This window comes from Palaemon carinicauda, chromosome 36, assembly GCF_036898095.1.
Source record: "Palaemon carinicauda isolate YSFRI2023 chromosome 36, ASM3689809v2, whole genome shotgun sequence".
NCBI lineage: Eukaryota > Metazoa > Arthropoda > Malacostraca > Decapoda > Palaemonidae > Palaemon > Palaemon carinicauda.
The window spans coordinates 13572727-13590281 of record NC_090760.1 but is presented as its reverse complement, the minus strand read 5'-3'; the positions used below and the strand labels follow the sequence as shown (position 1 = coordinate 13590281).

Below are 17555 nucleotides of genomic sequence, written 5' to 3'. Positions count from 1 at the left end.
AAACCCGCATGTACCAATAAACAAATGACGAGCTGGTATTTATAAAAAATAAACGGAATATATCATAAACCAAACGAATATATGAAGCACAAGACTTGAATATTATAGTGTTCGAATAATACCTAAATAAAATGAGGATGAAAATGGAAATAATAAGTGATAAATGTATTCATACACGTATGTATGGATTCATACATAGGTGCAATCATACTAGCTTGAACTAGTGACACATAAATAGACAAAATGGTCTGAGGCAATATCATAAATTTATAAAAGCCAAAAAGACATGAAATCTCTTTTTTTTACTTTTAAATACTTTATATGTCACTAGTTGCTAAAATGTCAATTCATGTACTCACTCGGGATGGCGGCGGACCAGTCTCTCGAGGTTGCCCTTGACGTTGGCGTAAGCGACGGCGCTGACGGTGTGTAGGTAGGACAGCACCCCCTCGGCCCTCTTCTGAAGACCCTCCACCTCCTCCCCGAGTTCTTCGGCCTCTTCCTCCAAAGACTGTTAAAGTAAAACAAAGTTTGATATTATGGGTCCAACTTATGCAACTCAACAAAAAGAATCTCAACTATCTTGGTTCCTTTATAGCAATATTCTTTCAGACTAAATATAGATGACAATTACTAATATTACACTGAGGTCTAAACATAGGGCTTATCAAAGATCTTTACCTGGACAGTGGCTTTAACAGTATCGATGTCCGAATCATTCGTGGTTGTTGGGTCCAGCTCCTTGTTAAGGCGCTGTTCGAGATTGTTGAACCCGACTTCGAGGCTTCGAACTGCCAGGTCATAGTCTTGCCATTGGCTTATAAGAGAAGACAGAGCTTCCCTGCGACTGTCCATTTCTTCTAAGGAGGTCTTCCAGTCTTTCGTGATCTGGAGCAACTGGTTACCTATGGTGATCTGATTTGATTTTACAGCCTGCTGAAGAAGTTCGTTGGACTTTTCAGTGTAGTCTTGGATGACATTACTCTTGTCATAAAGGCGAACACGTTCTTCATCAAGCCTTTGCAGGTTGATGCGGAGTGCTGCTACATTGATAGCAGTGTCATCATACAGAGTATTGCTGTCAGCATCTCCAATAAGTCCTTTACCCTTTTCTAGAAGAGCATTGTATTCAGTTGCAAGTTGCACACTCTTTTCAAGGTGAGCTTTATGATCTCTGGCAGCTTTGGTTACATCATCTAAATCTTTGGTGAGCTTTGCAAGCTCTTCTGTTAATACTTCTTGGTCTTCATTAGTAAGTGATGGGACTATTCTCTCTGCAATATTTCCAAGCTGTTCAAGTGATTCACCAATTATCCTTTCACTTGAGAAATAACCCAAATGATCTTCCAGCTCTGACCTTACATTTTCATAATCAACACCATCTTCATCAATAATACGTTTCCGAGCTTCATTGATCCAGTTGCTAATTTTCGTTGTGAAGTCTTCATAATCAATTCTCAACATCTTTGCATCCTTCAAGTACTTCAATCTGCTTTCAAGCTCAAGAGGGAATGTAGAAACAACCATATTAGCTTCTGATAATCTTTCTTGAAGAATATATGGCAAACCAGATTCACTCTTGGCCCTTTCTTGAATTGCACGAATTTTCTTCAGTTGGTCTCCAATGTCAGCAGCCAGTTCTTCGTGGCTATCCAGCTCTTCATCTGCGCTTTCAACGTCAAGTGTCAGAAGTGGCCGGGTCTTCATCTCTGATTCTTGTTCAAATAGCCATTCCATGGCCATATTCAGTTCAGCTTGGATGCGCTTATGTGTTTCCGCGGTAACTTCATGCTCTGAATATCTTCTCTCCACTTCACGTCTAAGACCACTTAATGAGGTCTTAACTGACTGGATTTGTTCTGTAATAGCATTATGGTCCTCAGAAGTACCTTCTTGACTTATAGTAGCACCCTTATCTTGTGCTGATGTTAGTTGAGCTTCACATTCTTGAATCCTAGTGATGACCTCACTATATTTCTTGAGCTTATCGGTTACTGTCTTTTCTGTTTGCTCAATATCTTTGACCACAGTTGTATATCGATTAACAAAGCCACTGATCTCGGTGATAAGAGAATTATACTGTTGCCTAAGGAGAATCTGCTGACGAATTCTAGTTATCTGCCTTTCAATTACCGATGAAAGCTCATGGTACTGTTGATTCACGTCTCTCATCTCTCCAGCACTCATTTCTGAGGAACCAGAAGCCTCATCCATATTCTTTCTGAACTCATTAAGTTTGGTAAGAGAATCTTGATAGGAAGTCAATAGTTCCTGTGCATCTTCGAGAGTATGGCCAACTGGTTTATTAAGTAACTTGATCTCTTTCTGTACAGTGGAGAAATGCTGAGTAAACTGGACAATGCGTTCTGTAGCCTTTCTTTGCTGTGTAATAGTGTTGCGAACCTGTTCTGTCTTATCCCCAATTGAAGAATTTATCCTTGTTGTCTTATCTTGAAGATCTCTCACAGTTTCTCCAAGACCAAATTTGTCAGATTCGGTTAGATAAGGTAAGAGCTCTTCGCACATATTGGCAATATCCATGACTCTCTTGGTTGATGAATCCCGTTCATCTTCCATCTTCTTGAGTTTCTTAAGCTGTTCAGCTAAGACATCAGCAGTATTGAGACTCCTAATGTCTGTCTGCATGGCAACTTCAGCTTGATGAATCCACTTTTGGCCCATGTCAACTTCCTTTTCAAAATCTTTACGTGCCTCCAGCAAATGGTTAAGGAAGTTAATTGTTTCGGACAACGTTTGCCGTGTGCTGTTCATCCTTTCATCTAAATCTTCTAGGATGGCCTGCAACTCATTCTTTTCCTCATCAGAACAATCTTTGTACAAAGCACTTCCTTGTCTCTTAGCTCCAGCCACATTGGTATCTGCATACTGCTTTAATTCATTATCAAGACGCTTATATTTTTCCACAATACGTTCAGCAATATCAGACTTGAGGGCTAGGACATCTGGACAAACAACTTCATCATTTTTAAGTGTCAACCAGGTCTTTACTTCCTCCAAGACTTGCTCAAAGCTACGTCGTTCCTCGTACGATGCTATCATGGCCTTCTTAAGTTCCATTACATGAGAATGTAGAGTTCCCTGATCTTCTGTAGTTTTACTGAGAATGTGGTCAAGATTTTCCAGTTCTGAATCTTCAACATCACCTTTGAGGTTTTCAACAGCTTTTTCAAGTTGAGTGAGTAGCATTTTCTTGGCTGAGACCTCCTTTACGAGATTCTAAAAAATTAAATACAGAAAAGATACATGTACAAATTTTGATATATTACACCTTTTGTAGTACAGTACTACAAATTAGACAAATTTACGTATAAAGATATACTGAAAAATACCTGTATATTGTCTACTACTTCTATTATTCATTAAATATTTTATATTAAACACAAAGACATAATGTACAAAAGTAAGTATATTCAGAATACGACACTGCTAAGATGCAGGTCCCTTTATTTATTTGCATGTAACTTAATTTATTCAAAATTCTAAACAAACGTATCATATCATACAATAATAGGTTGGAATAGCAAAGAAGGCCTAATACAATTTCTGAATTCTTCCTTTATAAGCAAAAAATGTAAATTCTAAAATATGTTCTTAATTTCTTCTGTAATTATTAATTTAACTATCTCAGCAAAAATCATTTACTTTAGTGCTATTAACTTTGAGATTTAAACCTGTCCAAAATCTTCATATCATTAAGGTAAAGTTTCTTTATCTTCAACAACATAAATAAAGAATAAACTTACATTTACATCTTGGAGTTTGACTTCGGTGCTTTTGCTGGTGTAGCCAAGCTGAGGAGGTTCCCTGATGAATTCAAGTTTATCTTTAGTCCATTGTTGTAAATTAACAATGTCCAACTTTGTATCTTCGAAACCTTTGCGGGTCATCTCTATCACTTGCATCTTCTTACCCACACGTTTCTGCAAGTCAGAGTACTTCTTTTCCACAGATCGCAATTGTTCCTCTACCTGTTGTACATCTAGGCTGGACAGTTCTAGCATGACGTCACCAGCCTTGATCTTCAGTTCATCCAGCTGGGTATGTGCATCTTCAAACTGGTTCCACAGTTGCTGCACTTCTTCAGATTTTCTAAAGGAATCTTGGCTGTCTGACTTGTCACATTTCTCTAACTGTTTTATGATAGTATCAAACCAACTGTAAACCATTTGAAGTTTGCTCCTGTACTCTTCAATTTGTTGAAGAACTGCAGTTCTGTTGTCTATGAGAATAGTTACTTCCTCTTCAAGACGGTTCAGCTGTTCACGGTTATCAGAGTCTGCCATGTCAGGGGCTAAGTTCATCTGCTTGATTTCCAGCTCATCTAAGATGGTCTGTTTCTCCAAGATCTTTGAACGAAGGTCGTTCATTTGGGATATTTCAGTGGTTGAGGCTTCAGGTCGAAGTTTTGCAGGTCGACTCTTAAAGTCCTGGACAATGATGCGATATTCCTCAATCCACTTCCTTATAGTATCATTCTGGCGACCCAGCTCCTCAAGCTCACTCACAGAGCTGCTAATGGTTTGCACACGAGCTTGTACCTAAAAATTAGTTCAGCAAAATCAAATATACGTATACACAAGAGACTATACTTATAACATTTAGTAGTTTTACAGAAACTTAAAAAGACATTCAGCAATCACTTACTACAGAAAATATAAACTACTGTACATTCTTAATCAAGAATTCTACTAGATTCATATCTATGAGACATAAGAAAATAAAATGCCTCAAATAGAACATCAAGAGTATTCTTATGCTAAAACTAAGCATACCATTTGCTCCTAAATCAATTTTTGTACATGTATACACAGACACGAATGCACACACATATAAAAACAAACACAGCAAATATAAATCAAATACTGTAAGAATATTCAGCTGAGACAATTCACTCTTTACATTTTATGTTCCACTTTTTACCTGGTCAATAAGATCCTCCAACTTAGCCCTCACAATCAGTTCCCTTTCTGGAATGGACTGAGAAATAACATCCTGCGGGGATCCTGGCCTGGAGATTGAAGCAGTAGCAGCTTCGCAGGCTTGCACAGCAAATGCCAATCGGGATTTTTCACCCAAAAGCTTGCTATGCCATGACTGCAAAATGAAAGAACAATGAAAGCAAAGTAATAGAAGCACCAAATAAGCAATAACAGCATTAAAGCAAGTTAAGGGTGTATATCAATGCAATGAAGTATGAATTTTAAGGTTATTTATCAAGCATATGATCAATTTGTGGTGAATATAATCTCCTTACATTGTAGGTCACATTTTTGTATGAAATTATCATAGTAAGCAAATTAGTAAAAAAAAAAGGTAATTCACTTACTCGTGTGCATTCCAAATGATATTTGGCCTCTTCCATTGTCTGAATAGTTGTGTCATTTTCTTCCATAATGGTCGGCTCCCATTCCTCAAGGTTCTTCTGGATGGACTCAAGGGTAGCTTCATACTCTTCAAACTTAGCTAAGGACTCATTCAGTCGCTTCTGAATGTGATTGGCTGTCCCTAGCAAAGAATTGTAACTTTCTTGAATATTATGAAGTTGTCTTTCAATTTTATCCTGAATGGAAGGCATAGTTCCAACATAACGGTCGATTTGCTTTCTACCCTTATTCTTGACTTCGTCAAGCGTTTGCTGGTAATCAACAATCTCCGTCAACTCCTCGTCATGACTCTCTATCTGCTCCTCGGTTTGCTCTCTATTGCAAATGTACAATGAATTTTCTGCCATGAGCTGGAAGCTGATTTGCAAGAGCCATTTCTCAGTGTCTTGCAGAGCAATCTGGTAGTGATTGAAGTCTGCAATCTCCTCTTCCAGTTTTGAGATGATTTCGTTGCAGCGGTCATTGAGGCGATCCCACTTGGTTTCAATTTCTTCAGCCTTGTTCAGTATTTCTTCATCTGATGCCTTCTTGGCAAACTCTTCGGCATCATCTGAAAGATTCTGAACTTCACTGTGCTTCTCTTGGATCTGAAGGCTGATGTGTTTATATCGCTCAAGCAACGTTTTCATCTCTGCAAATTCTCCTCTTGAGTCTGGAGTTTCAACCAGGTGCTCTTCAAGCTCTACAAGCCAAGAGCTCAGCCTTGTCTGAGCTTCTCCAAACTCTTCCCAGCGGCTGACACTGCTCTGTAAAAACAGAATGGAATTTCCAATTTAACATTTGCTCTGAACATTTATTATATTTTCCTCATTGGCCAGTATTGATAAGAAAATTGTAGAAATCAAAGAGCCTCAATGATTCAATAACAAGAAATAAATAAAAAAAAAAATACTAAAAAGAACCAGAGGTAAAAGTTCAGTAGATTTCAAACACCAGTGTTCTCTCCATGAATAGAAAACTATCGAAAGAAAAATACTGATATTTATCAGTAGATATTTTATACAATCATAACTTACTTTCAAATTGGAGAGAGTTGAATTGAGAGAAATATTCAGCTGATCCCAACCATTGCGTAGCTTTGTGAACTCTTGACGAATAGCTTCCTGTTGATCAACTTGAGTTAGGTTGATGGCTCTAGTGTATGCTTCAGCAAGGACACCTAACAAATGTTGACCCTCAGATAATCGCGTTGCCACAACTGATTTAACGGTGTCAAGTTTTTCACGAACCTGTTGACACAAAATTAAATGGATATTATAAAGTGAGTTTAGAAATCATTTCTACTTATAAAAGGATATGAACTAAATCCTAACTCTCATGCAATTATATTTCCATATCTTATTTTATGATGTATACAGTAGATTCTGATGAAACTGATGACTAAATGTAATTTGGGATTAATAAGATAAATGGTATATAATCCAGCTTATACTACGGGGTATGTCCTTATTGGAAGGTTTGCAATGCAGCCTTACATTTATACCAAGGTCCAGTTATTTGACACGTTTGCCTAGACAATGTTTTGGACAGTAATGATAAGGCACTTCTAGATTTTCTGAAAATTACAAATTTATACAAATGGATTTTTTCCTAAAAAATTACTTTTTTTGTAACTAAAAGTCATTTCCAAAGCTTATGATGTTTAATTTTCTTAACAATGATAATTCAGTAATAACCACATAAATTTGCTTGACCTCTTATGTTTCCACTCGGAGATCCAGTTTACCTGCAACTTTCTCTTTTCAGTTCATCGTGTCACTCACCTGTTCCTCTGACCCTGAGCCTTCCTGGCAATCATTGACAGTGCCCTGTGAACGGGCCAGCCATCTCTCGAACTCTTCCTTTGCTGTGATGAACTCTGTGTGGTCCGTCAGAGTTTTCTGAGCGATTACAACCATACTCTGTGGGTGAAAAAAACATTTTAAGGAACTGAAAATTCATTGAAGTTTAATGTTTCAATGTTGTTGCTGTTCTTAAAATATTTAATTTTTCCTTGTTTCCTTTCCTGACTGGGCTATTTTCCCTGTTGGAGCCCCTGGGCTTATAGCATCCTGCTTTTCCAACAGGGTTGTAGCTTAGCAATTAATAATAATAATAATAATAATAATAATAATAATAATAATAATAATAATAATAATAATAATAATAAATGTAGATACAAATGAAATGTTAATCAATATCTAATTGAAATGACTTTACATGAGAAAAAATATTTAGTCTGGAGGTGCTATAAAAATTAAAAAAAAATATCATTATTACTGTTTTTCAGAATTCCAACAAGGCCATTGAGCCCAAAACCTCATCTTATATGGTTGTTACTTCAAGTTTGATTAGATAACCACTACAAAATCAAAGGCCTTTCAAACCAAAATTCTATATCTATCTATCTATCTATCTATCTATCTATCTATCTATCTATATATATATATATATATATATATATATATATATATATATATATATATATATATATATATATATATACATACATATATATATATACATACATATATATATATATATATATATATATATATATATATATATATATATATATATATATATAAATATATACATATATATATATATATCTAAAAAAATGAAACAAAGTTTGAAATATTGTGCCTATAGAATCTAAACAAAAAATCAAAGGCTTTAATATAAATTTTTTTTTTTTTGTCAATTTCTGAGAAAACGCTTTTCTCTGATAGGAGGAAAGTTCCCTAAAAAAGTAATAAGCTATTTCTGCTAACCCAACACGGGACTTAATTAGAACGAAATCATCCTGAAAATAAAATTAAGAGTCATTTCTTACAATATATAACATTGATAGCAGGAAAGCCTTCTCAATTCTCCCCAATATAATCAAAAGCTATTTCTAACACAACAGGAAAGCCAGCATATACTGTACTAGAAAACCAATTAATCTCACTCAACATTTACTTATACTCAATTCTTTTTAGTGAGGCAGATTTACACAGACTCGCAGGGGGTGCCCTTTTAGTTCGGAAAAGTTTCCTGATCGCTGATTGGTTGGACAAGATAATTCTAACAAATCGGATAACAGGACACTTTTCCGAGCTAAAAGGGCACGGCTGCAAGTCAGTGCAAATGTGCCTCAGTAAAAAAAATTGAGTATAGGACAAGACATCACTATTGTTTTTCTGTGTATTATAGTTATTTTATTTAATTACTCACCTGGAGGTTAGTGAGGACATTGGTGTACTCCGACTGCAGCTGGACAGTCATGTCTCTGATGGGGGCATGGGCGCTGTAATCCATCAGCACCTCGCACCTGTCGTTGACGACCTCCAGGTAGATCTTCTTGTTGTTGGCCTCATTCAAGAGTTCCTGCAAAGATGTCTTAATTTGGAGAGAAGAGAAAGAAGAAGAGTGGTCAGTTGCATTCAGGAACGGCAAGACTTCAAACAGAAACTCATGATAAATTTTCATGTTTTTATCGGAGCTGGATGATGGGGAAGGGTCAGGTTGGACATGCTAAAGGAGACCAAGCAGGAGAATCTAGTTTTTTGTTTACTTTTATGTTTCTTAAAAAATATTTTTGCTTTCAGGAAAAGTACAACAACCAAAAACAAACACCCAAGAAAATATCATCTAAAGAAAATTCTACCTACGTGTACATGAAAATGTACAGAATGAATACAAAATTTTTTTTACATTTAATTTTATTTTCATTACATGTATAGTGATATAAGAATTATAAAATTGTGATTCCACAGTACAGTATTCATAAGAATTCAGAAGTAAAATTGCCTGAACTGAAATAAATGACTCCTTTACAAACTATGCTGAAGAAAATTCTAACTATTTAGTCGTATAGCCTATGAAAAAAAGAAATATCATGAAAAAATTATAAAATAAAGACAAATTAAAAGCTTCTACCCTGTTTGGTCTCAAAGGAATTCCAACAAATACAGGCTATGTAAAACTTCATCAGTTACAAGTGGAAGGGTCAAGTATATTGTACAGGTGAAGGGGCTAACAAAACTCCAGTAAAAAGCTTCTGAGTGACAAGGGTCTGGAGGCATATGGACAGGTATGGTAATGAGAGCCTGATAAGTATAGCAGGTTACAACAGGTGAGGTAAAAAATAACCAGTTTTTTTCTGTAACAAGGTAGTAGGAATGTCACAATAATAACCAATCTTACTGTAATTTGTGACTTAGTTAACATGGATATCAAATTGTATATAAAACGTTACATGCTGATTAAAATATGTTGTGTTGAGAAAATTTCAGTATTGGCATAAATTCACAAGATTTTTTTTTCTTAAATAGTAGCAGCAACTTCCCTATATAGAAGGAAACCATAAAGAAGATTTGAAAACATGAAAGAAACACCCAGAGTTCTAATAAAATCTATATCAATATCTTTTTCTATGAATGATTCAAATCTCAATTATAAAAATTCTTAATTCATCACAAATAGAAATATTAAAAATTCTAACATTAGTCCTAAGATGACATTAATATTTGCACCACAAAACTAATTTTATTTTTTATATTAAAGACACAATACATCCCATTAGGAAAACTACTCTCACTAACTATAACAAGATAAAGAAACCTACACTTCTAAAGCCCTGACCACACGATCGAGCATGCCCAACGGGCAAACAGTGATACCAGACCACAATAGTTAGTAAGAATGAGGGTTAATGACGCCAGAAGCGGGGAAACCACAGAAAGGGATCTGGCATCAGACATTGTTGCCAGATCCCTGCCTTTAGTTTTCCCGCTTCTGACGTCATCAACAATCATTTTCGCTAACTATTATGGCCTGGTATCATTGTTTGGCCGTCGGACAAGGCTTAAGACCCTAAAAACTCAAATTAGGGTGGTAATGAAAAACAAGATTTAAAGATTCCTAAGTAAGAATCTCAATTCCCCCAGGAATTATATAAAATATGAAAACATCAACCTGTCATTTTGAGCGTACAATCTCCAGGCTTTTTTAAGTCGGATAATAATTTACAAAATCCTAACCAACTCTTTTGTTCACAAGGAGCTGTGAATTATTACACTCTTTAAACAAAATTGGACGGGATGAAGGTAATATACTGTACTGTATTTTGGTACTGACAACATTCTGATAAACATTGTTTCTAACTGCAGAATGTGTGCACATCTAAAAATCCCACCTAACTTACAATGAAAAACAAGTAAATTTCATTGCTGCTCTATTTTTTTCTCAAACATTTTGATGGTGATTTTGTCCTATAGCATCTCTTAAAAAAAATATCAAAATTTCTTCTCATTTTACTGAAAACGAGAATAAGTTAAAATTTTCACCCGGTAAAACTACTTAAAAGCCTTTTGTCAAACTGTAGGATTCAGGTTTTGATTAAACATCATTTGTTAGTGATACCAGGCTAAAAATTACATCAGGGATATCATGCACTCTCAGAAAGGCACAAAATACCAAGGCTTAAAAGGAAACGAGAAAATGCCTCTATGTACGAGATGTTAGTCGCATTGAAGGATATATTGCTGCCTTATGCATTTAAACTATAAGATTTTAAAGATTTTCCTAATCAGAAATATGCTTATCTAGACACAGCTTTAAAGATCTTCATTGGCAGAAACTAAATGGCAACCTTATACAGTACCAAAGATAATCAGATTTTTGTACTAAATCATATAAATCCTAAATATCTAAGAGTAAGCCCGCAGCATTCATGTACAATTATGTATTGTACTATAAATGGAAATTCTGACTTTATCATGAGCTCATCACGGTGGAATCAAGTGAGACTGCTGTCTTATCATTATCTCTAGTACAACATTTTTCAAGTTTTGCATCAATCCACAACAAATGTTATTACTCAAAAGTATTTTTCAGGTAATGCATTTAAAATCAAAACGAATACAGTAATGACATCTAAGTACGGTATCTGTAAATCTAAGGTACCGCTTTAGATCAAGAAAATCAGAAGCTGGTCTGCTAAGATATGAATAAAAAAAAGATAAACACTGAAATATCTTACTCATAAAATTGTTAATAAAGCTAATAAAGCATCTGGTTTTTAAGAATGAATTACAAAGAGCTGACTCCTAAACACATGAATTGACGAGTAACAAAGAACACCCCTTACCTTCCATGTCTCAAGGTCTTCAGGAGTTGGTTCATCTGGCTGGTGTGAAACCTTCTCCCTGAAAGTTGAGAGCCAGCTGTTGAACTCGTTGTATGAATCAGTGAACTCGTCCCATGTCTGCAGGCATTTCTCCATGGTGCGGAGAATGTCTCTGCTTGTCTGCTGAATGGTTTCCCACTCTACGTTGAGATTTCGGGATTCTGAAGTTAAGGTCTCCTTGCCCTCTTCTGAAGTGCTTGATATTATCGACCGGTTTAGCTCAAGGGCTTTGCTAACAAGTTCTTCTCCTTCTTGGAACTCCTCAGCAATATCTTCCTGCTGCTGCTGTCTTTCAAGCACTTCCTTTCTTTCACCATGGCTATCAGCATATTGCTGTACAGTGATGCGGATTTTTCGCAGCCAGTCATTAGCTTCTGATAAGGCCAAATAGTAGGCTTCGTGTTCTCCAACATAGATTTCAAGAGTCTTGATGTTGTCAATAACCAACTTCTTAATGGTGTCATATTTGTTGAGACACTCATCGACCTCATTCTGAGAGTATCCCTCATCATTCCTCTTGGCTGCAAGACGTTCAACCATGTCAAAGTGAGCTGCAATATCACGCAAGAGAATGCGGTATTTTTCCAATGCTGCCCGTTTATCACTAAGTTCACTGAAAAGTACACCATGTTCTGAGGCTTTTAAGCTAAGCTCATCCAGCCATTCAAAGACAGTTTCGCGCATTTTGTCTGTCTCCTCACGTCTGGATAACTTCGTACTTATACTCTGATGCATATTATATATATCAGACATAAGTTTTTCAAATTCAATTCTTATATTTTCTGTGTCTTCTTGAATTTTAGCAGCTCCAGACTGTTCTGTGTTCATAATGACGCGTTCCTTCAGTTCCAAAACATACCGAAGCTTGTGCTGGCCTTGTTCCAAGGAATTCTTGATAATCTTGATGTCAGCAAGTTTTTCCCCTAGTTCAGACAGGGTACTAGCGTCTCCTTCACAGGCCTGGAGCTTGCTACGTGTACGGTCAATCCAGTCTTTACATTCACTGTAAAGCTGATTGTGTTGCTGATGCTCCTGGAAGTGCATCTCAAGGCGCCTCATGACCTCCTTTGCCAAGGAAAGGAGAGTGTTGTACTTTGTAGTGAGCTGAGTGACTGCATTGCTGACACGTGAGTCAGCGCAAGTCTCTAGAAGAAGTTGGGCACGCATGTTTAGTAAATCTAGGGTCTTCTGCCAATCAAATATGTTCTGAAGCAGTGACTGGAATTCTTCTAATACTGCTCTCTTCTCTAATACAGTATTCTGTAACTTGTTATAACTCTGCACATTAGCATCCATTTTTGAAAGCCATTCTTCACACTCATGGAATTTATCTTCATATTCTGTCCACTTGACAATGCCCATTTCCAAAAGGTTCTTTGTTTTGCCAAGTTGGCCCCTGAAATTGAAAAGAATGTTTCAAAATTATGAGAGATGAACTCGTGTTAGTTTGAAGATCAAAAGATAACATTAACTTTATCATACAATTTCATACTGGATTACCTAATTCAAATATAATCTACTGTATCCATAATAATAACTCTTAACAAGATATCAAGTAAAGTAAATGAAACCTTTGAAACTAAAACTAATATAGCATGTGTAAAGTATGCAGAATATCGATGTGTTCTGTTATCTACAAATGTCGAACTGTATGATATTACCCCAAGAGGTATTTGTTCTTAAAAAATTCACTAAAAATAGAAGCTTAAAAAAACACAGACACTTGCACTAAAACTAAAAATCTACAAGAGCAAAACATAAATCTAGATGTCTTTTGCTGAGGAAATTGAACAATATTGGATAAAGATAACTAGAACTGGAAGTGTATGATATATCTACATATACTTACAAGAAGGTATCAAATTCATCTTGCAAAAATGCTACCTCCTCTTCAATGACTTCCTTATCTTCATCATCCGCCAAATTACAAGCTCTTTCTGCTAAGGAGAAGGCCTTGTCCAACTTCTTTTGACCTTCTTCTTGCTCATTTTGCAGTAACTTTAGAACAGTTGCTTTGCCACTTATTGTATCCTTATCACCAGTGGGTTCTGCACATTTCGCCATGCGTTCCTTGGCAGCTCTGAGCCAGTGCATGAACTCATTGCCAGCATCAACAAATTCTTGATGATGATCAACCATATCTTGTTGTTTTTCAAGGAGTTCCTTTGCTTGTTTACTGAGACTAAGGTATTTACTTGATATCTCAGATGCATTATGTTTCACTTGGCTTGCTTGACTCTCTGTTGCTTTAGATGTAACAGATTCAATCATTGGTTCAAAGGAAACAATATCCTGTACAATACTGTTGGTTCTTCGAAGATTGGCTTTTCTTTCTCCAATGCTGAGAGTTGAAATTCGAGGCGAGAGACCTGATCCCCTTTTATATGAGGCTGCAATTGCAGTGGCGAGTTGCTGTAGCTTTGCTTCTCTTTCACTGATCCATTGTTGCATGTTGGTATAAGATACACTCATGTCAGCCCATTGGAGCAAGTTAGTTTCTAGAGTAACCTTAGCACTGGAAAGTTTCTTTATTAAACGATCCCAATCTGATTGCAGTTCTTCCAGGTTCTCATTGATTAGATCACGTCCATCAGCACGAGTATTTCTGAGAACCTTTTCACCCCAGTTAATAGCTTGGTGTACAAGCGACTGGCCTTCCTCTTGCTTTCGCATCAGAGACTGAATCATTTCTAGATGTCGTTCCAAGCTCTCTTTACCTGAGTCTGGAGACATATCTACACAGTCACGTACAACCATCTGAGCATTATCAATCCATTCTCTTGCTTTACTGAGATAACTCTCATACTGTCTATGCTGGTCAAAGCTAGCTTCAACCTTGCGGAGGACGTCTTTTGCCATGTTAATCAACACCTGGTATCGTGAGTTTAAGTGCCTCATTTGATTTTGAACATATGAATCAAGGTGTGTTTCTTGAAGGGTATGAGACAATTCATTAAGCTTCTTAAGCTGAGTTTGATGTTTCCCAAGATTTTCAAGTAATTCCTGTAACAATATGAGAAGAGATTTAGTACCAATTATTAGACAATGCACATGGATATAAATTTTACGTCTATAAATGCAGAAAAATTATCAAACAATACTGTATAATAAACTTACCTTAACATTATTGACCTGCTGGGTCTTTTCTCCAATGCTTGCATAAAGCATAGTTTTATAGGCCTTCATATCAGCATCAGCCTTCTGCAGCCAGTCGGACAGCTTCTCATATTCGTCCTTATAATCACGCCACTGAACAACAGTTTTTTCAAGGACATCTTTCTGCTTACTAATTTCTTTGAATAATTCTTCAAAGCTTTCTTTAACTGCTCTCATTTCATTTTTGTATGTTTCTTGTCCAGATGTTGAAGTAGAGTGCAAAAATACCTCTCCACGGTGGAACAGTTGATCAACCAAAATCTGGCCTTGAGCCTGCCTAGTTAAGAGAGTATCTAGAGCTTGGACAGCAGTTTCTATTGAGAGCCTGTCACCAAGATTTCTCTGTTTGAGAGCAGGGATTTTGTCACGTGTCCTGTTGACAAAGGCATGTAGATCATCATAGGCCTCCTTATAGTGTCGGTGATCACGATATTGTGTTTCACGCTCCATACGAAGAGTTTTGATGCGGTCAGAGAGGTTTTCAAATTGCTTAAGAATATTCTGAGCCTGGGATGCTGCCTGTGCTTGCTGTCCACTTGCTAGCATCTCAGCAGATTTTGCTTTCAAACTCTCAACCTCGTATTTCTCACAACGGAGTTTTTCTTCAAGGCTCTGAAAATTAATGCAAAATAAATGTTTGGAAAAAAAATGTTCAAAAGGGCAATTTAAAGTTAATACAAATTAAATGTTTGAAAAGAAATGTTCAAAAGGGCAATTTTAATGTAATAAGTTAAGTACAGTATTTAAGCTGAAAGTGTGATATCTAATTAAGCTTATAATTATCAGAACACATTTACACAAATCATAGAACAAGCTTCTTTCAATAAATGTTCATCTATAGTTTTATCTGTAAAACTAAAAAAATTGAATTATTGGGTATGTACTCACCTTTAGACGTTCTAACTGAGCCCTTTTCTCAGATAGGGTAGACTGGAATTGGCTCACATCAGATAATGTATGCTCCACATGCTCGATAGTCTTCTGTAAAAGATGGATATTCTCCAGGAATCCAGCCCACCTATGTGTTGTTTCATCTAAGTACGTCTTAGTTTCTACCATCTTAGAGGCCAAGACACTCCAATCTTGTTGTAATTCTTCAACAGTCTGGTTAATCTGGTGATGGCCCATTGGTGCAGTATTGGCAAGGACAGTCTGAGCTAGCTCAACAGTTCCTTGGACTTTAGTGAAACCCTCTTCCTTGAGTAAAAGCAAATCTTGGATAGCCTCCATTTTCTTATTCAGATCCTCTTGAGAAGTTGCTGATAAATCTGTACAGCATCCAAGCTTTTTCTTTATATCTTGAAGCCAGTTTCTACATTCTGTTAATCTGCTCTCATAGTCTGTATGATAACTAACATATTGATGCCAACGTGAGTGAACGTCTTTCACCTTTGTAGAAATTTGTGTATATCGGGTGCTGAGCTCACTAACTTGAGAACCTCGAGATGAGTGACTGCCTTGATACAAATTCTGAGCACGCTCAGTTAACTGATCCATTTCTAACTCCTTAGCTCGAACTTCACCTTGGAGAGCTTTCAACATATCGAGAGTCTCCTGCTTTTCAGCTAAAGTTATTTTAAGATTTACAGCATGTAGTTTATTATCCGTTTCGCGAAGCCAGCTCTGGATAGCATCTTTAGTGCTTTCAAATTCTCCCCATTGATTTAAGGTGGCTTCAATTTTCTCAATAGTAGATGAAACAGCAGATAACAAACCTTGCCAGTCCTGTAAAGTTGTATCAATCTGGGAGCGAACATTTACCTGGCCAGACTGAATTGTACCTGGAATTACTTTTTCTCCTAAAGTTCTTACTTGCAAAACTCTGGGTTCTTCTTCTGGTAAACTTAATTGCAAATTCCTTAATTTTTCTAAATTGGCACGAAGTGTAATGTGATCACAATCTAATTCTCCCCACATTTCAACAGTATTATGTGTTGCATCTAACCACTCCTGGGTTTCAAATACTGCCTTGCAGTATTGTTGATGGTCACTCACTATGGCTTCATAACGTTCCAAGAAAGATTGCACACGCTGCAGCATCTCCTGATGATGAGCATTAGCCGAGTCCAAGAATGTGTTGACACGATCAGCTTTTTCTGGGAGATTTTCTGCTTTGTCTCTTACATCAAGTATTGTCTGCTGTTTAGCAAGAATGTCATGGAGCAGCATGCGGTAGGTCTGCAGCTGGGCACGTTTCTCATCAAGAGTCGTTTTGAGTTCAATCTCATCAGGCATCTGATTCTGTGTCTCACGAAGCCAAGTCTTGAGTTGTTCGCTGGCTTCTTCGAAGGTAGTCCAGCGACCTCTCTTACTCTGCAGCTCTCTTTCTAAAGTTGCTGCACTGTCAAAGAGGGAATCAAATGAACTCTGTAGATCCTCGAGCTGAATTCGTATGGCTTCTCGACCATCATCTGCAGTTGATGGATACAGTTTTTCTCCTAGTTCCACAGTATTGTTCACCAGCGATAATGCATTTTGTTTTTCTTTCAAAAGCTCCTTGATTAACTCAAGTCTCTTTTGTAAACTTGCTCTATCTCCTTGCATTTCAACACATCTCGCAAGTTTATCTTGTGCTGCAGTTAACCATCCAACACTTTGGTTGTATTTTTCTATGAAGAGTTTGTGGTCAGCCACACCAACTTCACATTTCTTAAGAATTTCCTGCAAAAAAAAAAAAAAAAAAAAAATTGCTCTTGATTAAAAGAAATATTTCTATAATCATGCTAAAATTCTATAACACAGAATTGCAACATAAAGAATCTATATCTTCACCAAATTGAAATATACTATAATTTCCTTATAATAAAAACCCAATGAATTATTTCAGTACTGCAAATTTT

At 36.6% G+C, this 17555-nt stretch overlaps 1 protein-coding gene across 4 annotated transcripts in view; it reads right to left on the bottom strand.

Moving 5' to 3' along the window:
• The window catches only part of LOC137628755 (muscle-specific protein 300 kDa-like), a 312504-nt gene that overhangs the window by 221747 nt on the left and 73202 nt on the right, over nucleotides 1-17555 (bottom strand). For 3 of the 4 annotated variants that reach the window (XM_068359939.1, XM_068359943.1, XM_068359942.1), the window contains 12 exons: nucleotides 15604-17376; nucleotides 14677-15327; nucleotides 13409-14562; nucleotides 11521-12955; nucleotides 8604-8768; nucleotides 7169-7306; nucleotides 6422-6634; nucleotides 5348-6151; nucleotides 4942-5115; nucleotides 3765-4559; nucleotides 682-3237; nucleotides 360-511 (listed from right to left, as the gene is read on the bottom strand). In XM_068359939.1, the coding sequence (XP_068216040.1) occupies nucleotides 360-511; nucleotides 682-3237; nucleotides 3765-4559; nucleotides 4942-5115; nucleotides 5348-6151; nucleotides 6422-6634; nucleotides 7169-7306; nucleotides 8604-8768; nucleotides 11521-12955; nucleotides 13409-14562; nucleotides 14677-15327; nucleotides 15604-17376 (10010 nt within the window). The remainder of the gene's footprint in view (nucleotides 1-359; nucleotides 512-681; nucleotides 3238-3764; nucleotides 4560-4941; nucleotides 5116-5347; nucleotides 6152-6421; nucleotides 6635-7168; nucleotides 7307-8603; nucleotides 8769-11520; nucleotides 12956-13408; nucleotides 14563-14676; nucleotides 15328-15603; nucleotides 17377-17555) is intronic. The other variant, XM_068359940.1, reaches the window with a different exon arrangement.